We start from the raw sequence: 23,376 nt of genomic DNA on the forward strand, positions 1-23,376 counted from the left end.
CATTTGTACTGGGTGAACTCAGGGCCTGAGACTGCATTTTGTTCCTTCTCTTTGTCATTTTGTATACCTGTCTTCTGACCTTTGGTGTAGAGCTTGGATAGAGTTATTACCTTAGCACCAGGTCCGGATCTACGAAGTTCAGATTCCTCCAGGTGGGTGTTGTTTGGATCTGGCTTCTGCGCTCCACTTCTTTCTGCTGCAGGCGTTAGAGTTGAACCCTTTGTGTCTCTCTGGCAAGGTGTTCAGCTCCTGAATGAGCTGGGTGGGTCTTGCCTCTAGCCTCTTTGCAGGGAGTTCTGCTGAAGGGTTCCGTGCTGGGTCTGCATGCAGCCTGGGTCAAATGAGGATCCGCAGGCCCCGGGTCGTCTCATTCACTCGCCTGGCCTGCGCTCTGGGTCTGTTCAGGATCCCGCGGCCCTGGTCATCTCACTCACTCGCTGGGCCTGCGCTCCGGGTCTATTCAGGATCCGGAGGCCCTGGGTTGTCTCACTCACTCGCCGGGCCTGTGCTCTGGGTCTGTTCAGGATCCCGCGGCCTGGGTCGTCTGCCAAATTTTATTTATTTATTTATTATTTATTTATTTGGTACCAGGGATTGAACTCAGGACCCTACCTTGCCAGGCAAGTTATCTACTGAACTATCTCCCTGGGCACTCCTATGGCAGAATTTACTGAGTTATAATTAACTATAACTTCAGGTTTGTGTACTGAGGGATTTTAGAATGAGCAAAAGCTCACAGAATCTGAGACAATATATGATACAGTCATAGATTTTAATTTAGGATTGTGCACCGACAGAGCACAGAGTAAATCTAAGAGGCTTCCTGATTCTAAACTGAAAAACATGCGCAAGGTGCCCCTTCCTCTCTGGTCTGCAAGGCTTGCCTGACCGGAGCGCCGCAGTCGCCACTCCCAGGCTGCCTCAGATCTCCCCACCGCGCTCGTCCTCTGTCGCACTCTGTCCACACTCCTGCCTTGTGTCCGTCTACCGCCTGACTCAGGTCCAGCGTGTTTCTAGCACAAACCTAGAGAGCGTTTGCTGCCTGGTGCTCACGCTTTGCTCTGTGCCCCAAAGAGCCACGTGCTCGGCGCGATTAGGGACTTAGCTCTTGCAGAGTACTTGGAACTGTGGAGACCAGATTCAGAGGAGAGTGGAAACAGTGCAGGGCAAGGACACCAAGGGTTATATTTTCTTTTCTTTTTTTATGTATTTAGTACAGGGTCTCTAGGGCCTCACTGCACAGATCGGACTCTTAGTGACCCTCCTGTTCTCAGCCTCCCAAGTGCTGGGATTACAGGCACGCGCCATCTCACCTAGTCTCAGTCGTCGTCTCAGCAGGCCCCGGGAGCAGGGCCAGCCCGGCAGGTAGGGGGTTGGACCCGGTCCCTGCACTGTGCCTAAGCAGGCACTTTAATCCACTGAGCTATCTGGCCAGCCCTCGAGGGTTGTTTTCTAGATCCACCTTGTATGTCGCTGGATGTTCGCTAGGAATCACCCTTTTCGAGCCTTGCCTGCAGTTTTTCTTTGTTCTCTAAGCTGGTAAGATTGGTTGGCCTTCTCACTTTTTAAAAGCCAAGAGTATATTTGGTTTGAGAGGTCTAATCCCTGTCGCAACTGCTTGGATTCTGGTCATCTCAGGGCTGAAACAGAGAGAGCTTGGCTTCTCCAAGCCAGCTGAGCTCCCCCGCTTCGTCCCTCTTCCTCTTCCTTTTTCTCTTCGGTCTGCAGGACAAGCACAAGTTTTGGCCCAAGTACGGTCCTTTTAAAAAATGCTTTCATTAGGGGAGAGAAGTGATTCTTACAAACTGCAAAGTTTAGGGTTAATGCCAGAAATTTTAATGTGCAATAAAATATTCGGGAAAGCAGTGCATTTGTCTTACTTAAAATGGCAGTAGAGACTTGTTTATGGTGGCATCTGTGTATATATGTATATGAGTGTTTATAAATAAAGCTTTTCTTGCTGGATAAGATATTAACATAGGTAATAAAACCACCATAATCCCATGAGCCAAAGAAAATGCTGCTTTGGTGCTTAACCTTATAGTCTTCATTTGGAAACATGTATTCTGTTATATACTCTTTCATATAATTTTTTTTGTGCTGCATCATTATGCCATCTTACCAGAAAAACATTTTGCCATGTAGTTGTAGGACATGTTCAGGAGCATAGTTTATAGCCTTGACATTTAAGGAGAAAAAGCTGTTCCTTCTGGTGTTAATTGTTAAGGCCGCAGTCACCAGTGGGGAGTTTTTCGTTTGCTTCCTCTAAAGAATGTTTTGTTCTTAGGGAACTTTGGATTTTTAGGTCCCTCTTTTCCTGCTTCTTTCCATCTTTCTCAGACTCACACGTTGAACATATGCCTTCCTGTGAAAGACACCTGGTGTGGTTTAGAAGTAGCATTTGCTGCTGCTGGGGTGCTAAGAGCACATGGTGCCGTCCCCAGCTCTGCCTCACAGAAAACTGCCCAGAGCCATTAAGAAAGCTGCTGTCACTGCCTGTGTGCCTCTCAAGCAAGAGGTGGCGCAGTCTGTAGAGCACAGACCTCCTGCCACCACGGCTGTGCAGAGTATGCACTGGCCTAAGAAAGGCCACAGAGTGTGGCCCACGCAGCATGTGACCTGTGTGGACAAGAACCACACCCAGGATGGCTAGGTCATGGAAAATTTCGCTGCATGATGACCTTTGAGTGTTTTTCACTGGGTGTCCCAGCTGTTTTAAATCTTTCTCAGTGGTTGTAGCCAAAATAAATTATAAATTCTAATAAGGAGGCTTGCTCCAGCATTCATATTTATTAGATTTTAAGATTTAATGACCATATGGGCCTAAAACAAATGTTTGATTTCTTTTTTCAAAAGGCAGTCCAGTGGAGTTGCTTGACTTTGATTACTTAAATATTGATTTGTGGTTATAACCCACTTTTGGATCCTGTAAAAGGTGTGGCTTTTTAAAATGAAGTTTTTTCAGCAACCAGTTTGCAAAGAGGAGCCATTACTTCCTTAAATTAAAAAGAAAATGTTCTTGTCTGTTGTAAATATGTGTGTCCATTGACCTGGGATCTTTTGGAATATCTCATGGGCCACTTCCTGAAGGAAACAGACTTTGTTTACTTCCCTGTCTCGTGGACTAGTTGATTTTATAGAGTTAACAGTGGAGGCGCCATTAATTGATGCTAGTTTTTAAAGTAATATTTTATTGCCTCAGTGAGATGTGAATGTATATTAGTGAGAAAGTATTTGCATAAAAGAATTCTAAGTAGGGCTAAGGTAGCCAAAAAACAGTGCCCCTGGCCACTGTACCAAGCCCCTAGTTCCATCAGAAACACCCGCTGCCCGCCATGTGGGTAGCTCACGTCTATGCCAGTCTCCTGCTCTATCTGCCATTCTGCAGCATGCTGCTTTCTCTCAGCATTGTGCTTTATTTTTATTTTTTTTTAAATTGCTTTTTTTTTTTAACATTTATTTATTTATGTGTGTGTGTGTGTGGCCAGCTCAGCCCACCAGGGGCGGGGCTGGCTGGCATGTGGGGCTGGGGGATCGAACTGCGGTCCCTGTGCTTTGCCAAGCTTGTTCCAAGTAGGTGCTTTAGACCACTGAGCCATCTCTCCAGCCGCCAGCATTGTGCTTTAGAGGCTGGCCATGCTATTACTGGTCCAGCGACCTTGTTCCTGTTCCTGTGCAGAGGGTGTTGTAGGTTGGGGACTCCACAGCCTAACTGGAATTTCCACTGGGCACTAGTTTTCCTTTATACGAACAGTGCTGCAGTGAATGCCCCCATGAATGCACCTGTGAAGGGTGTGGAGTATTTCTCTGTGGTTGAAAATGAAAAGCACACTTTATTTTCTTCAGGAAAATCTTGAGAGACTTAGGACTGGCCGGTTTTATAAATGACTAGCAGAACACGTACTCAACCCTTTTTCCTGACCCCAGCTACCTAGCTAGGTATTATTCACAGGTTTTTGTGGATTGCCATTGGGATCCTTGTGCAGCCAAGTTCCATAAGAGCTAACAGCACTGAAGCTTACTTTTTCAGTTAACTAAGAATGTGTCAGGGGCCTGGAAGATAGCTCAGTAAAATAAGCACTTGCCTGGCAAGCACAAAGGGCCTGAGTTCAATATCTGGTTCCACCAAAAAAGAAAGAAAAAAAAAAAAGAATGTGTCAATTAGAGGGAAATTTGAATTTTATCACATAATGCATAGTTCTGAGGTATACACAATGACCTGCACTAATGTATTCTGACCAAATCATTTAATGAACCCAAGAATACCTAATAATTATTTTAAGAAGAAAGACATATCAGAACTGCTAAACACATTGTTATCTGTAGGCAGAATGTTCCTTTTATGTGTTTTTATCTGTTCATACGCTTATTAAATGGCTTTTCCCATAGTTACAATAAGGTAACCACACCTGCTTTCTTACTAAATAATGTCAACCAAGGAAAATGAGAGAGCCAGGAAAGGGCGCCTTGGTAGGAAGTTTTTAGAACATATTCCGTAATCAGCTGTTGGAACAGTCTTGGGAAGTGACCATTTCTGTCTCATCATTAGGGAAACAGGTGCAAAGAGTTTAAAAGTGGTGCTGTGAAGGTGGCTTGTCTGAGTTTGCCTGGTGTGAAGCACTAATAGTGTGACTGCTCTACTGTGGTTTAAGCAGTGTTCTGGGAGCCCGCGTCAGAGTTCCTGGGGAGATGTGCTGCTGTGCGTCCTCCTCCACCCTCAGTGGGGTCTGAAACGCTGGGCTCCAGCACGGTGCGGGCCTTCCTCTGTGCTCTGAGTCTGAGCGCCACTGTCTAGCCCATGCGACCGTGTTTTGGCGGTGGAGGGGCCTTGCTGGGGAGCACCCAATGCCTGAGCACGACTCGCAGCCACGGCACAGTGCTCCTCCCAGGGGTCCCTCACCCGCTTCCGTGGCTGGGAGTTGCCTGCGCTGAGCTCAGCATGGCTCATAGCTTGACTAGTCATTTCCAAAACAGTTGCAATCATCACACTGCGAAGGATTGCTCTGGAAGCCAGGTTGAAATCTCCAGTGCAGAGTCATCTAATCCTACATGTTCGTTGGCACTTTACACAGATGAATCTGCGTTGCACATTCTAACCCTGCCCAAGCGGGTTAGATAATGGTAAAGATAGGACGTAGCCCGTGGAAATGATTGCTTTGAAGGCACCAGTGTGTGCTTTTCCTTTCTCACGTCCCTTTCCCACCTTCCCCTCATGATGGATCCCCCAAGCCTCCCCCATTGCTGACTTTATAGCCATGCAAACGTAGCTGGTCCATGCCTGCTCGTGCTCGCTCAGGAGAGCAGTGTCAGGGGCAGACACCAGGTTCAGACCTTTGGCTCCTCTGCCTTCCCTTTCTCCAGTCTTACCTCTTTTTCTACTCTTGAATGACCCTCCTTGCCCTCCCTACAGAATACTGGGAGCCCATTCCTTTCTGGCAGACAGAGTAGGAGGCTGTGGGATGGGCGGCAGGCACCGAGCAGACACTTGCCTGTGATCCAAGGGACGGACCAGCTTGCGCTTGGGTTCATATTTTATCCTGTGCTGGTGAAAGAGCATCCATCCCATCCGTCTTTCTTTTGGTGTTGAGCTCATCCAAATAAAGAAGGCAGTTCCTCTGCCGAAAGGCAGAGAGAGAAAAGAAAAAAGAAAGAAAAATTTAATTTTAACCATGCACTCCTTCAAAACTAAATATATACCCCTCCCCCTGTCCTGATTGGTCTGCTTCGATTGACAGGTGGGTCGGGTGGGAAGGAAATATCCTGGGCTTAATTGTAAGTTAAGTCTCTCTTAATCCAGAAGAGCATTTGAGATTCTGTCCGAGTGTTCAATTTCCCAGGCCGCTGAGGTCTGTGAATTTCTTTTCCCAGCCTCCAGGCTGCTGCAGCACAAGTCAGCATAGCTAATGCAGATAGATCTCCTGCCTCCCGCTCTCCTCCTCCCTCGCTTTGATTCGATATGAACAGCCTGGTAACTCCGATGCTGGGGAGAAATCTGACATAACTCTGCAGATGGCTAGGTTGCCGTGAAACACCTGGGGATTGTTCTTTAAGAAAAGGTAATGCTCATATGCTAATGATTTCTTCCCCTCCCCTCCTTGTTGCATATTTTTCAGGGCTGCCTGTTCCCAAGAAGAGCCCCAAGTCGGTAAGGACTTGTCAGCTACTTGGTGATTGCTTGGGGGCGGGGGGCGCCGGGGGTGGGAGGGACACTGTCTGGCTTTCCTTCACTAAATGTGTTTCAGAGAGGCTGGGGGAGAGGAGCTGCGGCTTGTTTTATTAAGTTCTGGGGACCTATCGGTAGAGGTGGTCTTTGGGCTTGTCTTTTAACCGTGTGCAGATCTGTGGGCAGGCTGCAGGAGCTGGGACTCGGGCTGCGTGCTGGATAGCTGCTGCAGACGCGTCCTCGCAGCTCGCCTCAGATGGACGAGTGCCTCCCTGCTTTAACCTGATTCAAATGCTATTGTTTCCTTTGGAGAAAGGGAGGAAGAAAAGGGCTCCACCTGCTCCCTGAGTAGCTGCTCTCAACTGGTGCTCCCTGCGGCGCGCATGGCTACTCATCCCCTCCCTGAGCTTTCTCATGCTCTCAGGATGAATTATTTACTAAATCAAAAGCTCTGTAGGTTTAAGGAAGGACTGCTCTGCCGTGTGTCTGTGCCTGTGTACAGGTGGGCTGGTTCTCTCTGCCCCAGCACCCAAAATAAGACATTTCTTTGCTGTGGAAATGCCCTTTGTTGTTCGCTAGCCTTCGCAGCATTATGCTGCAGGTGTAGGATTTTTTTAAAAAATCAATGTTTCGCTGTCCTTTCTAATCTGGTTTCCCTGAAGATGCATTACCTCGTTGACATGCTAGCTAATAGCTCAGAGGCTGTAGTGTTTTGCTTGGCTGTATGGGCGCTTGCTCCCCGGGCACTAACAACAAATTAAAATACTACTTAAAAACTCAAAATCTGGAAGTCGGATGCCTGTGAAACTGATCTGGGTGGAAGAGGCTTCCTAATTCATTAGCCTTAGGATAAAGAAGGGTACTCCATTGTGGCTTGGGAGATCTGGGGAAAGGTAGATTTATAGTTTTTTGCAATCCAGAAAAGAAGGACCTTTAAAACTTTGCAGCTTTGGGAGCTGCAGCTGGATTCCTTCCACCTGTCTGCAAGCATGGCAGCGAGAAACAGAAGTTTATGAAGGGGACTAGAGAGGGCGCTTCCTGCATTGGGAAGCCTTGTTCCTAAGTTCTCCAAAGAGGAAGACCTGCAATATTGATGTGGTTCCAATAGCAGAGCACTGTAGTGACTGAAAGGCGGACTTCAGGGCTGCATCCCCTGGCAGTGTGTGTTAGTATCCAAGCGGGAAAGTGCTGGTTGGTGCTCACTGGAACCCTGGAGATGCCAGAGCACGTGCTTACGCACGTGTGGCTGTCTCAGTCATAGAAACCCATTCAGACTTCAGAACCTGGAAGCAAGTCTGGAAGCTCATGAGTTTGAATTGGTGTGAGTTGTGCTTGTTTGTCCTGAGCACGTACCCACAGCCATGCAATGCAGGTGCCTGGACTTACTTTATGCGCCACGTGTGGCATAGCGTCTTGGCAAGGGGTACTCTGAGGAGGGCTAACAGTTGCGCGCCGCTAGCATGACATCAGCATGCAAGGTGTTCTTTTCTGCTTTGCATCCTATTTAAATTGACTGTGTAAAGGGATTTTTGTCATGCTTGCATCTCCTCTTCCCTAAGGGTTTTGGAATTACCTGGTAAACTCAAAGGACATTAAAGAGGTATAGACCTGTATTCATCAAGCCTCTTAAGAGAATTCCCTGTGACAGTTTGTTTCTGTGGAAGCCATGTCATTAGCAAGCAGCAAGCCAATTACTTAGGCTGCATTCCCAGGAAAAACTCTCTGCTACCTGCCTTGCCCAGTCTGCTGGCTCTTAATTACTACAAGCACAGAGTGGCCTGCTGCTGGGTTCACAAAGAGCAGGCCCAGCCTGGGGCTTGCCTGCACAAGCTGCCTGTGCCAGGCAGGGATGTGGTCCTCACGGCCTCCCTGGAACGCCTCGCTAGCTGCTGCCCAGAAGGTGGGGGCACTCAGTCAAGGTCTGTGTTGGCAGCAGGGCCTAGCCACCTTCTGCAGTCGGTGGAAGCTCTGGACAGAAAGTTGTTTCCCTTTCCCAACTGGTATGTGGATGATATCCTGCCAGAGAGACAGATGATTGTGATGTTTCTCTGGTGGGGATGGCAGGAATCCATGGGCAAGCTGGTGCCCTGGTACCAGGAAGTCACTCAGATAAGGGCAGAGTCAGTTATGCAGCTTCACCCCTAAAAGCACACAGACTTAGCGCGGATCCTGACTGCCGCAGACTGCCCAGCAGTCTGACCACAGGACCCTGGGTTTTTGCTGTTTGTTCCTAGAGGCCCCTGGCATGGCTGGCTTAGTCACACAAGCACAGTTTCCTTGTATGCCCCTGCCTTGATATCTTTTCAAATGTTTCAGTAAGTTGAGTTTTTATTATGTAGAAGGACTTTTATCTTGTTTCTCTAAGCTAATCCTCATAGGTTACTTCTAATAAGGAATTTCACCTACTGGATTTAGTTTAAATGTTGAATTTGAGGTTTCTGTAATCACTGGGGACAATGGCAGTGTCTTAACAAACTTTTATTAGTTTAATACCTGGATTTTTATAGCATCAGGGATTTTCCTGCCAAATGACAGAGACCAAAATAAGACGTATTTGCTGTCCGTTTTAGACCTCTAGAAACTGATTCTGCAGCCCAACTTAATCATCCTGACCAGAAACTTACTTAACTAAAACTCTTGGTCAGAATCATACAGAAAGATCTTATTTCTGAGAATTTGAAGCTGTAAATATCACACCATGCCTTGAATTTCAAGTTGTAGCCCCTCGTGTTTTCCACATAATCATTTTCCAACATTCCCTTGATCTTTTTCTTCATCTGCTTCATATCCATCCAGCTCCTCTGTGCCCATCCGCCCCTGTACCCATTCACCCCTCTGTCCATCCACCTGTGTCCATCGCTATCCACCTGTATCCATCTGCCATTGTGCCCCCTGCCCGTGTCCATCCACCCATGTCCATATGCCTGTGCCCATCCACTCCTGTCCATCCACCCCTGTGTCTCTCTGCCCTTGTGTCCATCTACTCATGTCCATCTGTCCCTATATCCATCTGTCCCGGTGTCCATCAACCACTGGGTCCATCCACCAATGTGTCCATCCAGCTCCTCTGTGTCCATCTGTCCCTGTGTCCACACACCCCTGGGTCCATCCACCCTTGTGTCCATCCATTCCTGTGTTCACCCACCCTTGTGTCCACTGCCCCATGTCCATCCACTTCTGGGTCCATCCACCCCTGGGTCCTGTCTATCCACTTATGTCCATCTTTCATCTGCTTGTCCATCCATCTCTTCCATTTATTTCCCAAGCTAGCATTAAGAACCTAGTAAGGGGGATGGTGAGATGGCTCAGTGGTCTAAAGCACCTACTTAGAACAAGCTTAGCGAGCACAGGGACCGCGGTTCAATCCCCGGCACCACATGCCAGCCAGCCCCGCCCCCTGGTGGACCGAGCTGGCCACACACACACATACACACACACATACACAAATAAATAAATAAAATTTAAAAAAAAAAAGAACCTAGTAAGTGCCAGGATTGGTAGGAGGCGCCGTTCTTGCAAATTGTCTCTGTTCTTGCAAATTGTAATCAAATGATTTACTGCTTAGTTCATTTTAACGAAGAATTTATTGTCAGAGTACCAAAATATTTTCTGCCTTCAGTCCATCAAGTATTTCCTGACCATCTTCTGCTGTCACCCCCCATGCACCTTTCAGCAAGAACTAAAGCAGAAAGGGAGAGAGAGGAGCCATACCCAACGGGCATCTTCACGGACCTCCACGTGGAGATTAGGCTGAAGAGCATGCACTTTCAAAATTAAAGCAACAGTATGATACAGAACTGCCTACCCACATTATGAAGGCCACTCAGCTCTTAATCATATCACCTAAATTAAGCAGTCGTACAAAGCCGAGACTCGAGGCGTGCAGCGCTGCGATTCAGCTGTGGGGTGCTTTGGGCTCCTGGAGAGCCTGGGCGGCACAGGGAACTGTGTTACTTTGCTCCTGCCATCGGTTACGGTGTGGCACATTTAGTACTGCAGAGCTTAGTCTTTACTTACTAAGAAAAGTGCACGCAGATTTTTCACAGGACATGGGTGGTGATCAAGGGGATAGCTTCAACTCCTCACAGCCACCAGAGTGTAAGACAGCAGTAGTGATGGGCTCTGTTCCTCTGTCTTCTATCCCTCTGCCTGCAAGTGGCGCTAGAGGAAATTTCTAAAACCAGTCACAGAGCTGTGTGAAGGGTGGCACAGACACCCCCTGGATGATCTCGGCCTGTGCGCCCAGCCTCTCCCACACTCCCTCCCCTGCACCTTGCCTGGTCCGGCTTGGAGGCCGTGTGTCTCGCAACCCTTGCAGTGCCAGGGCCCCTGTGGGCGACAGCAGAAGCAGTGAGAAGGGCAGACGGGAGAAGGGACATCAGGGAACACGGTTGCTTCGCGTGGTTTCCCTCTGGCCTCTCACCACCCACAGAAAACCATGTTCTTCATGGAGAGCCCCTGCAGCCCCTCCTGGGGAGACTTTGTGTTACGTTTCCTGAAAGCATTCCAGATGAACCCAAACGTATTTCATAGCCAGTTGGCGATTTCCTCCTCCATTAGCTGCTTCCACCTGCTTCTTTAGAAGAATCAGTTTGACTTAGATCTATGCTTAATGACAGAGACAGAGCGAGCAAGCGAGCCAGGCTGCCTTGTGCTGTGGCTGGCCTGCATCTCCAAGTCCAGCACCCCTCGGCTGACACCGGCCTCACACCTCATCAGCACTTGGAGCTTCTCCTGTCGCGCATGTTAATCGCTGTGCTGGCCCTGGGTCTTGGCAGATAAGTGAACTGTAAATAATTTTGCTTTAAAATGGATCAGTTTGTCATTTTTAAGCCACATGAATTCTTTTCATCATTTAAGCTCCTACATGCTGTCTGTATTCATTTGCTCTTCGGAGAAAATATTTTCAGTTCACTTTAAAAGTACATCCATTTCTAAATCATTCTGTAAAATACTGATGAGATGATTTTCCTCCCATTTCCCATTCTTAAAAACCATTACATCTTCCCAATTTTCCTGTCCTGACAGCATGTCGTGTGAGAATCATTCATTTCAGGGACGTTGGCACAGGTTTATTTTAAAAAGCTCTTGTGATGCAAGTTTATGGCCAGTGTATAGCCAAGGAGTTTGTGGAGGCTTTAAAATTCAGTCTGTTTCCTTCTTCCTAGTTGGCTGTGATTTCAGAATCAGAAATGAAATTTTTACTTCAGAAGTCCCTGCACAGCGAAGACAGTGTTGGTGATCGCTGTGCCAAGGCAGAGTGCCTCTTTCCAGCCGTTCTCTCCACTGGAGACTTAGCATCTCCTTCCTGCTCTCTCCCAGTCAGCTGCTGGGTATGCCTGTTGAGTCTCGCAGAAGCGTCTTCACTCACTGCTCCTTGCCCTCATCACTCTCCTGAGCTAGCAGAGCCGCTGCAGTCCGCAGTGCAATGGCCTCCTGACCGGCCTGTCTGCTTTCACTCCTCTCCCCACCAGTCTGCTCCTCTCAGGAGCCCAACTGAGCTAGAAACGCCCTGGTCTGTGAGTTCCCTACTTAAGTGCAGGAATGGATCCCCTTCCACTAGGAACAGAGTTCAAGCTCTTGCGGGGTCTGCAAGGCATCTGCATATCTGGGCCTGCAAGCTCCTCTCAGGCCATGCCTTCTCTCTGCTATGCCATGTGACCTTCCTGGTCCACAAACAGTCCAAACTCATCCTTGTTTTGGGGACGTAAGATATGCTGTGTCTGTGACGCTCTGCCACAGGCATCTCTTTACCTCTAGCAGACAGCACAGTATCCTGTTACCAACACACTGTGCGTAGTCGATGACTGTCCATCTCCACACGTCAGGTGCGTGCGAGTGTCGGTCTCCAGGGCCCAGGCGCCCTTATCGCTGAGAACTCAGTGGATGATCAGTACGCACAGGTGGCGTGCACACTGTGCTCATGTGTTCAGGTAGCCACGGCAGGAGGGAGCAGCCTGCCGCCCTCCCACGATGCACCAGGCTCTTCTCTCTGTTCGTGCTTAGTGTGCACAGGGCTTCTGTACTAGGCCTAGGAGTTCTGTAACTCGAGCTCCTCGTCTCTAGCATCTCACCTGGAAAGGTGAGGCAACTGGCAGCCACATTTGCTGCAGGTCTGACCTGTGCTGCCCCGAGAGCAGAGCAGGGCTGCTTGCACTCTAGTCTTTGGGGAGGTCATCCCCGAGAGACTTCCGTTTGGGAGGTCCGTAAATGGAACATTAACAGTTCTGTAGGGCCAGCCAGACAGCCCAGCGGATTAAAGCACCTGCTTAGGCAGACACAGCGGGTCAATGCCCGGCCAACTGTGCCAGCCCTGCCCCCGAGTGTGCTGAGAAGGTGATTGAGACTGGGCGTGGTGGCGCGCAGATCGAGAGGAATATAAAGTGACGCTAAACCTTACCAAGGCAAAAATCTAGAAATCTTTCAGATGACAGTGAGGTTAGCCCAGGAGCATGCTCATTAGTGATGGCGTAATGCGGCAGCTTTTGGAGAACGTTCTCAGGATGTTCCTTTACTTTTGTTTTCCAAGTTGAGAGGCAAAGTTTAGATGGCATTTAAGAAGGACTCAAAGGTTCGATTTGACTGAGAAATGGTTTTGCAGTTGCATTCCAGATGTATCTGCCGTTTCGTGTTAAATTGCACCTAAATGAGTCATTGACTGGGGTGGTGAGAAAGGCCGTTATAACTGGAAGAATGGCCAAGCACTGGCAGCAGACCTCACTCGCACCCCTGTGTGTGGAGGGAGGCCGTCTCTTCAGGGAGCCTCGGATCCAGATCCTAGAGGCAGAGATGTGTTACACCGGGATAGGTGTCCCGCTGCGCTGCCACATGTGTGGGTCTGCTTGGAAATCGTGTAAGCGTCTTCTGCAGTGGGGCTGCCCAACACTTCAGCCAGCCCCCCTCAGTGAGTCAGGGCTGCCAGACAGGTATTTCTCTAGGGCAGGAGAACCAGTGAGGTGGATGGCCCGGCAGGCAGCGGGCAGGGCTGCGGTGTGACCCACGGAAGAAGAGCAGCACGGGAGCCTCTCCTTGGGTCCCCCTTATGTGCGTGTGCAGGTTGGGCACAGAAGCGGTGAGAGAGTCAGCGTTAGGGACTTTGTGGAATGGACTCAGAGTTGGTGGCCTGTGCAGTCGGGTATCTGATTTGAGAAAACAGAAAAGGGCGGACTTGTAGAGCATAGTGACTGTTGGGGCAAACCCAGAGGTCCATTATGTACTGAATTTCTTGCTTTTACATTTAAAGTATCATACCCTTCCAACAAAAACAAAAAGTGATGGCTTCAAGTTCATTTAAGAATGAAGATAACTTTAGTCTCTCTCTTGACTATGAAAGCATGCACCGTGGATTATGACTTGGAAGGTGTGAGCAGTGCAGGAAAGCGTAAAGCTCGGGGAAGTGCAGGGCATGCTCCTGCGTGCTGTGGGCGCTGCTGGGGAGGTTGTGGTGGGGACCTTGCTAATGAGCACTTCGGAGAGGAACACTCACTCCTGTGCACATGCAAGAGAGGGCGGTGTGGCGTCCGTCTCCCACCCTGAAACTCTCCAGCATGGCTCCCAGGAAGCGGGAGGGCAGGTGTGGCCTTCTCAACAGAGGTCAGACAGCTGGCCCAGAGAGCTGTGTCTACTCGTGGGGAGACACGTGGAGGCTGGCTGAGGCTGTTCTGTGTCCAGTCATGGGATGCTCCTTCAGCCAGGTCTGAGCAGAGCACCTTATCCCCCAAAGAGTACCGGGTGATGTGGCACTGTGCTGTGTTTCCCTGCTCGCCTCACCAGGACGTATCATCCCTGTCATTCTGAGTGCATTCAGCCTGTCATACAGTTTTTCTAAGCTTAGAAAAGGTTCTCAAATCCTCCACAGGCATAGAAAGTATCATTTTATGAGGTAAGGGTTCATTTGTTTGCTTTTTGAGGCAGGGTCTTGTAAAAACCCTCCTGCCTCAGCCTCCCAAATGCTGGAATTGCAGACGTTCACCACCATACCTGGCTGCAGGTATCATTTTAAATATCTTGTTTTGACTTCATTAAGTACATGGCTGGTTTTCTTTTACTCTGAATCTTTGTCCAAATCTGTAATAGTCAAAAGCAAATGAAGTCTCTGTCCTTCTTGAACTGTCTTCAGATACTTATTTCAGAGCAAAGACTGAAAGGGTACGAAGTGGAGGATCCTGAGAATTAAATGAAAGGAATCATGGGAATTTCCAGTGGAACTGCAGGGGGAAGAGAAGTGGGGGAGGCCTAGGAGAGAATAGGAAAGAACTGTCTGGAGAGGGCCAATGGTTCCCTGGCAGAAGGGCTTTAGGGAACTGTAATGTCTGATGTCCAAGATCTTGTAAATTGCTTTAACGATGTGAGGTATGCAGGATTTGTAAGCGGGGCGGAATGCTTTTCCTGCCCACCATCCCTGTGCCGTCTCCTAGGCGTGAAAGTATAGTGGTAGAGAAGGTGGGATCCTGGGTTTTCCCTTTGAATTGGGGAGTCTACACCTGGACTACCACAGTCTTTCACTGAAGAACTAAGATTATTTTTGCCCACTCAGGATTTTTCCTCCCAGTGTGTTTTGCTCTTTGTTTATAATCACCATTCAAAGAGCATTTCATACAATGGGCAAAACCTCTGCTGAGCTAGTTGTAATGAACAGTAACTTGCTTATTGTATTAGAACTTGAGTGGAATTCCCCTTTGAACACTGCTTGTGCTCTGGCCAAGTTGCAAGTCGAAGGAGGCTGACCTCCAAAGTTATCCCATATATGAAGTTTGATTTTGAATTTCTACCGTTGTATCAGCAGTTCAAAGGTGAAATGCAGAAAAGGTGAAATGCCAGAAAAACTGAGTAGCCATAAGTTCAGAAACCTTCTCATGATAGGTGTTTATCTGCATGTAAGTACCACCCCACACAAATGAGAGGCCGGGCTAAAGCCCAGATGCCTCTTTCCCCTGGGCTCTGACAGGCCTTTAGAGAGGAGTTGGTGTTTTCTTATTAAGATGCAGCACAGGAAGCCCTAAGGAGCATTTTAGTCCAATCGCATCTCTTCTGAATGTCATGGCCTCTTAGCCAACCACGCATGGCATTTTGTGGTACATATTTTTGTCAAGTAATGAGGATGTTAAAGATTGTTATCTTGCAACAAACAAGCCTGATGTCTTAGCTGAGAACCTACAATGAAAATTGGATTTGTTGCCCATTTCAGCCCAAGAACAGCATGGCTTGTGGCTGTGCCTTTCTTTCTGGCCTGCCCCTGTGTCTGTCAGCTAGTCACTTGGGATGTATCTGCATTCGGCATCAGAGGGGATGGTGGAGCTGGTGCTGCTGTGCACTTGCGTGTGTGTGTGTGTGTGTGTGTGTGTGCAGAAGGGCTGGAGCAGGCTCGAGGGGCGCGTGCCCCTCGGAGACCTGCGGTAACCTGCTCTTGGCCTGCCCCCTTGCTTCCTTTCAGCAGCCACTGGAGAGGAAGGACAGCCAGAACAGCTCCCAGCACAGCGTGTCCAGCCACCGGAGCCTGCACAGCGCATCCCCCAGCCACAGCGTGCAGGTGCTCCCCGAGTGCCCACCTGCAGAGGCCCCTGCCACTGAGCAGACCGACGGCTCTGGGCAGAAGAAGCCAGACCCTTTTAAAATCTGGGCCCAGTCCAGGAGCATGTATGAGAACCGACGTGAGTAACCCTGGCTGCCGCCGGCCCCAAAACCTCCTAGGCCTCCACCCTTCTCTGGTGGCTCCCTGAAAATGGAAGTGGGTGGAGGGACGTCTGGGTGGAGGGCAAGCAGAAGCTGCCAGATTCGTGGTGATTCCGCATCCTCCACTGGGGGGTGAGAGGCGCTAGCCATCAGGTGTCAGGTATGGAGCATGGACGAGAATGGAGAGGCCTTTCCTGACCACCAGCCCTCGCAGAAGAGTGGTTTATTTTTCTCTTTAGTTAAAAGCAGTGCCAGATTAAGAGCTGCAACATTACTAATTCCTCCTGAGGGGAGATCATGGCACCCCTAAACTTGTGTCTTCTGAAACAGCTCTGATTCCATAGAGTAAGTTTTATTATAGAAGTAATGAAAAATAATGTTCTCTTACTGCCCTCTTGGTTTTTAAAAATACTAGTAATTTTTTATACTGTTCTCAGTCTTTCTAAACATTCTCAAAAAGTAAAAACAAACAACAGTGGATGGTTTGCACTTTGCTTATTTGTATAATGGTGAAGTGTGTTCTTTGGTTTTTATCTGTTCTATAAATATATAAACCTAGGATACCCTTCTTGCTTAACTTCCTTCCTTTTCTAATGAAGACATTGCCGAAGAGTTTGCCATAAGTGGCGTTCATGCACCTCACCAACGAGAGCTCCCAAGCTGCTGGAATTCGGGGTGGTGCAGACAGCCCTCACTGGGGGTGCAGCTTGTTCCAGTGGGTTCTGAGCGACTGGTGGCAAGAAGCTCCCGGGGCGCTCTTCCTCCCCTTTTGTGTTGTCGTGGGCGAAGAGAGGTGTCAGGTGGGGGCACTGCAGGAAGGACTGCGATGAACTATCCCTGCCGCCCTGGGCGAGGCTTTTGATCCAGCTGTGGTCACCCTGCAGACAGGGCCCCCAGAGGGTCCTCACAGAGCAGCTCATAGGGAATGGGGCACCAGCCTCTGCCCATCACTGTGCCAGCTTCCTTTCGTGGCCCCTCACCTGCTCTGTGGCCCAAAGGAGGGGGAGGCCAGTGCTCCTGGCTGAGGAACAGAGGCAGCCACGCCCGTGAGTGCAGGCCAACAGTAGGGGCATGAGAGCCCCCAGTTGCTGGGGACCCAACCATGCCTCTCCCCAGCAGGAGAAATCTCTCCTTCCCCTTGCCACCGTCAGTGTTAGGTGTGCTGTGTGCGACAAAAGCTATCACACTGCCGACATCCCACTCATCTGCAGAGGGAGTTCTTCAGTGCCTGCAAGTGTTCTAGAGGCCAAGCAGGAGAAAAGGCCTTGCCCTTGGGTGTCCCACACACGCAGTAGATGCCAGTGTAGGCTGAGGTCTCTCCCCAGATGCTAGACCAGAGTGTTAAGGAGTTCAGGTTTTCTTCAGATCTTGGAATATTTTCATATATCTAATGAGATACCTCAGGAAGGGAATCCAAGTCTAAACCTAAAATGCATTCATGTTACATATATGTCTTGTACACATAGCCCGAAATAATTTTATACAAATTTTAAATAATTTTCTATGTGAAACAAAATTTTATGGTGTGGAATTTTCTACTTTCGGTGCCATGTCAATACTTTAAAAATTTCAGGTTTTGGAGTATTTTAGATTTTGAAATTAGAGATGCTTCACTGATGGAAGCCTAGGGCCCTTCCTGTGTCTTCTCCAGAACTGTAGTGAGCTCACTAGAACAAAAATCTGAAAGAATGCGTGGCACAGGGACATTTTCCATTCCCTTCCCACTTCTCTCTAGCCACACCACTTCTCCCATCAGTGGCACAATACGTGTTGTTATTGGAGTTTCCATGTATATCTTTTTTGGTGAAATAAATCCGGCGGTGAGGTGCCGTGGGCCTCCTGCACCAGACAGTTCTCACACTCTCCTCAGGAGTGGGCTTCAGCCCATTCACCCTGAGATAAGCAGTATTTCTTAAAACTTTGTTATTCTACTCAACTTGTAAGGAAATTTCCTCTCAACATAAGAAATGCAAGGTAGCCATAACCAGCAGCTGTAAACGTAGAAATTGCTCGGGTAGTGACCAGACTGAAGCACTTGGAATGGCTTCTCTTCTGTTTCCTTAACATACAAGGAATCGAATACCGCAGCCGAGACTCGCTGCCTTTGCTGGTGCGTGAGGCTCTAGCTAGAGGCAGCACCAACGTGAGGGACATAAGCGTGCCATGGGTTTGTTTTCCGGTTCTGGTGGGCTACGAGGAGCCCGGTTTAGTGTTGGCCATGGGGTTTCTTCTCCTCACAGCACTTCACAGTGCGCCCAGCTCACTCCGGTCTCTGAGTCGTAATCTGCTTCATCCCACATCAGTGCCTGCCACTGCGCTGGGTGGTTTTGTATCTCCTGAGAACAACAAAAATGCAGTATAAGCCCTCGATAAATAGGGCTTATCTTCATCAGAAAAAGTACAGAGTGCTCCAGGAAAAACAAGAAAAAGTCAGGAACAGCACTGCACTTGTACCATATTATCCCTTTTGGTTAAAAATAGCTTTTTCTTTAGATGTCTAACTTACTGTTATGGGCAATTTGAAGATAATTATGTTTCTGATCACAGTTCTTCACTTGGCCTATGTGTTTTTGCAAAATACCATAGTCTCCATAGGACCTTCTGCCAAGACAGCAGAAAGGAGCGATCTAAATTACAGATGTGGTGATGGATCCACTGAAGGGTCTTGGTGTTGGACTAAAAACAAAGACGAGCACTGCCGTCCTGTAAGAGGCATGTTGCCTGTCTTGTGTTGTCCCCAGGTAGCGTACCAGTTGTACAGGTCTTTACAGACATTGAGCCAGTCCTGTTAGTGGTGCTAAGGAAAATCAGCGCATAGGCTGCAGTATTTGGTGCAGAGGAGTTTGAAAGCTTGTAATTTTACTTGTTCACAATATATTTTGGAAAAAAATAAAAGCTCAAAACTGTCACAGCAAGCAGCATTGTAAGCCCGTCCGTCTTTAGAGTCATGCTCACCAGTTGAGAATTGAGCTTCTTTATTGTAATATGAATAAGGAGCTTGTGCGAACTTCTAGATTTTAAAACCTATGCTGATTGTTCCTTTTTCTTTTTGGTACTGGGGATTGAACTTGGAACCTTGCACTTGCCAGGTGGGTGCTTATGCTGCTGAGCTGTATCCTTGGCCGAAGTTCTTATCTGTGTGTTTGTTCAGACCTTAGACATACTCAGTAATTTATGCCTCTAAATACAAGCCTGCTCTGGTTTGAACTGCCTAGAATTCACCTGGATAAGTATTACAAGAATCAATTTCATCAAAAATTTGATACTCCCTTGAATAAATGCTGTAGTAAAGCAGTGGGACAAACGTACCTAAGTTTTTTCAAAAAGGCCAAAAGAGTTTAGACAGATCTGTGGCTCATGACATGATTGAACCAAGGTCACTTGAAAATACGTACCATGCAGTCTAATTAAGTATGAAGAGCTTCGATAGTGATGGGTGCCATGGGAATTCTGAGTAGTACAATGATAAATTCTAACGTTTTGACAAGTGAAGCATAATGAGGAGAAAAGGAAGAAAACTAGAATCACACTAAGGCCTAAGATCCATAGCAGCTGTGGCCTTTATTCTGAGAGCTGAAGTGTGTGTTATCAACTACAACGAAATTAAAATGAAGTAAGAGAAACAACATATACTAAGCTTTCCAAAACTGTGAACTTAATATTCCAGCTATGTCACCTTCGCCTGCACCAGGATTGAGCAAGGGTGAAAGAGAGCGAGAAATCAGTTCTACGAATTTTGGAGAATGTCAGAGTAAGGCCCTGTGCAAACCTGTATTTCTCCATTACCATTCATCCTGCTTGATGTCCCATCCGCCCGGGCCCTGGGGAGGAGGGGACAGGAGTCGCTGCGGAGGGACGCATGTCGGTTGGCCGAGCGCAGTCCAAAGCCAGCACGAGCTGAGAAGCGTGTCCCCACCAAGTCCACAACGCTGCGTGTGTCTGTAGTGGTGGAGAGACCTGCAGGTGTCGCTTCAGAACTGTGTCCCCCTGTTGCCAACCATCATAGGAAGTCTCTTGGCTACTTTATTGAGCTGCTGTGGGCATTACCAAAAAGGTATTTGCTGGTAGCATGCTTTTCAATGAAAGGACTTTAAAATGAGACAATCTGATAAGATTTTCTTAGCTCTCTCAGATCAGCCTTACTACAAAAATAAAATCTTAATATCAGAAAAACAGCTCAATCCCACTGCTTCCCAACAACCTAATTCTAATAAAATCTGCTTCAATTAGAGAACAAACCATTTAAAGAATAGCATCAGCAGAGGGAAATTTTACAGCCTTTAATATATTTCAGCACTGGGGCCAGAGATACATAGCTCAGTGGCAAAAGTGCCTGCCTGGCATGCACAAGGTCCCAAGTTCGAGCCCTGGTTCCACAAAAATAAAATAAAATATATTTCAGTACTGATATAGCACCAAAGGTGCGTACCTGAATAAAGAGCATGTAGTTGGTTAGCAGAGTGAAATTCTAAAATTCAAGTACCAAAAGACTTTCTTTATATCTTGCATGTATGTCAGTGTTTGCATCTGTGTTTTCCAGCTCATTCCTGGTACCCTTCACATCCGGAGTGTCATTGGGCATCTTTCTTTTCAACAGAAAAGTCTTTAGATAGATTCCCCATCTTTTCACTGATTCTCAAAAGAAAGCAAACACTGTTTTCCTGCGGACCAAACTTTGTGATGGGTGTAAGTCTGCAGGCCATGATCCCCCACATGGCAGCTGACACCAGGTGTGTGGCGCCAGGCCGCGCTTGCTCCGTGTGGTGTCCCCATGGGGCGCAGATGCCACTGTGTTCAGTGAAGCTGGGCTGTGCCCTCCTGCTCACAGAAGACCTCGTCACCCTTGCAGACTTCAGACTGCGCAGCAGCCTAGTGCTGGCTGCAAAGCAGTGGTGGTCTGTTAGGGTAATATCCTCCCGCTCGAGTGCACCAAAGACGAGGCACCAGTTGATTTAATTTGTTGTCTCAGTGAGGCTATTATAGCAGATGCCTTTTACCCAACAACTCAAACAGGAAAAAATGTATTGTTACCTTAATGTGCTCAAGAAGATAGTTCTTTCCAGTCGTTTCATGGGAGTCCAGTGCTGTAACTGGGTTCATGCTCCATGGTATTTTGCTGCTTAGCCTTAGCAATTATAATTAAAAAAAAAAAGATTGAATGAAAAGCACACATTTAAAGCCGTAACATTAAGGTAGCTCAAGCACACAGATATCTCGTCAGGCCCTGAGCCCCTTGGCAGTGCTATGCCATTCGTCTGCCGTTCTGTTTCCTCTCCCTTGGCGCCTTCACCCCCACGCATCCTAGGCTGCAGATGAGTCGCTAAAGAGGGACTGCTCTTGCCAATGTGAAAGCGTAACAGCCACCTTCTTCTTCCTACCCCACTGTAGAAAATTAGAAGACAAGAATTAAATTGCAGGTCTGTGCACTCCTGTAGCCCAAAATCCAATTAAACACTCCAGAAATTATGCAGAACGGTATTTTAAAATCTTCTCTACAATTCACTGCACCTAAATGGTGTTTGGTCTCGTATATACGAGCTGTGACCCTTTGTAGGCCATAAAATACCCTAGGTATACCTGAAAATGTTAAATAAAAATTAAAGTAACCCTTTTTATCACCTGAGAGAAATAACAAAGTATATAGCTTTTATGTACAATAAGAATCTTCTTCTTTCTTTTTAAAAATGAGATTTTCATTTTGTAGACCTGAACAGTTGCTGAATAACATGCCTGTCAGATTAATACTCAGAATCAATTCTTACAAAGTTGAAATACCATAGGCAGATTGTGTAGTAAAGCAGTCATTGTAGCAGTGAAATGTGATTAATTAACAGAAAATTTTGTCATCACTATTAACCTTATGAATATGGAAAAGTGGCTACTTCTTTGTGTTTGGAAACAGTAGAACTTTTTTCTTTTTTTCTGCCATGTTGGGAATTAACCCAAGGCCTTCTACACACTAGCTAAGCATTCTCCCCGAGCTGCATCCAGCCCTTGATCTAGCGAATGAAGTAATAGTGTGGTTACTAGTAAGAAAGAAAGGGGACTTACATATAAACTAGAAACTTTTTAACCCAAGCCCTCTTTTCCATGCTCTGGTTGATAAACATCAGTTTAGTTCAGGGCCTGTCCTGCAGCACTCCTGCGGAAAGAGCCCTGACGGCACGGCCTTGGTTGCACCTGTCGAGCAGTGGCAGTCCTTTGAAGAATCAGAGGCTCAGTCACTGTCTCCACTGTTTGCTCAGACCCCGTGTCCTCCGTCATTCCACTCCTCCTCATCCCTTTACTTCCTTGCCCTTGTTGGAAAGCTCTTACTGGCTCAACTGTCAGCAGTCTTGGTCTGCAGTTGCACTCATCTTAGTGGCCTGGTTCCCCTTATCAGTGAAGTAATGTGCTTCTCCTCCTCATCTGCAGTTCCAGACTACCAGGAACAGGACATCTTCCTCTGGAGAAAGGAGACTGGATTTGGATTCAGAATTCTAGGTGGAAATGAGCCGGGAGAACCCGTGAGTGCTGGCTTCCGTCTGCAGTGCTGTCTGCTAAGAGCTCAAAGCAAACTGACAAGATGGCAGGTCACCGGGGTTGGAGCACGGCTAATCCAGCACTCGCTCTGTACCCTGAGCAGTGTGGGCTTGCTGGTTTTTCTTGGGGAGGGGGTGTGTCTTTTTGTCCCCAAGGAGAGACACAATTCTTTCTAAAGTGTGTGTTAATGGAACACAGCAGCTGGAGGCCGGCACTGAGGGAAAGGGAAACAGCAAGATGGGGAGCAGGGAAGAAGGTCTGTCTGGCCCGGGACCGCCCTGCCTGCTCTGTGTGCTGGCGGGGCTTGGCCCAGTCGCCTCAGTGGGCACAGGGGGGTGGAGATCAATCGCAGGGTCTGCTCTTCGTAGAAGTAGGGAACAAACCTGCACAGGTCGGGTCACACACAGCCTCCCTGGGGCTCACTTTCCTGAGTTTTAGCATAAACTCAGTAGGATTCCATTGAAAGGCGCAGAAAGAGTGAAATGTCCCTGTGGTATTAGCAGCTGTTACTCATTAACATTGGCCTCTGAATATGGCCAGGCATTGTGCTGAAGACTTTTAACTTATCAAATGTTACGTGAGAGTCTCTCATTTATCAATCTATGAATTTATCCCATTTTTTAATTCAGAAAGACACAAAAAGGTTAATTAACTTTCCCAAGATTACAGACCAGTAAAAGGAAGGGCGATGGGAACCCACTTCCAAATGCCTGTCACAGCCTGCTGTTTTCCCAAGTTCTTGTGATTGCTAAGTATTGTGAGAGTGTAACTGTAGCAGTGTTATCTGCTGCGAAGGCCACGTAAACAATTTAGGGCACAAATAGCAGCAAGTCATTAGATACAAAACTGTGTCAGGTGTGAAAAGACGACAGCAATGGGGATGTCACACCAGGTTCTGTTCAGTTCATCTAAAACCATTTCGTGGGCCTGCACTATTGCTAGACATACTGCTGCACCCTTAAAGAAAAGCAGTATTACTCTTACAATTAGCCAAAGGTTGTTCGGGGTTTTTGTTTGTT

The 23,376-nt window shown here is 47.7% G+C and overlaps 1 protein-coding gene across 15 annotated transcripts in view; it reads left to right on the forward strand.

The window, feature by feature from the left end:
* The window catches only part of Magi1 (membrane associated guanylate kinase, WW and PDZ domain containing 1), a 660,109-nt gene that overhangs the window by 617,670 nt on the left and 19,063 nt on the right, over positions 1-23,376 (forward strand). For 9 of the 15 annotated variants that reach the window (XM_023705008.1, XM_023704998.1, XM_023704999.1 and 6 more), the window contains 4 exons: positions 6,114-6,145; positions 15,597-15,813; positions 19,503-19,586; positions 22,250-22,341. In XM_023705008.1, the coding sequence (XP_023560776.1) occupies positions 6,114-6,145; positions 15,597-15,813; positions 19,503-19,586; positions 22,250-22,341 (425 nt within the window). The remainder of the gene's footprint in view (positions 1-6,113; positions 6,146-15,596; positions 15,814-19,502; positions 19,587-22,249; positions 22,342-23,376) is intronic. The other 6 variants (XM_023705006.1, XM_023705007.1, XM_023705010.1 and 3 more) reach the window with 3 other exon arrangements.

The sequence above is a fragment of the Octodon degus genome, unplaced genomic scaffold (assembly GCF_000260255.1).
Source record: "Octodon degus isolate 3935 unplaced genomic scaffold, OctDeg1.0 scaffold00210, whole genome shotgun sequence".
Lineage (NCBI taxonomy): Eukaryota > Metazoa > Chordata > Mammalia > Rodentia > Octodontidae > Octodon > Octodon degus.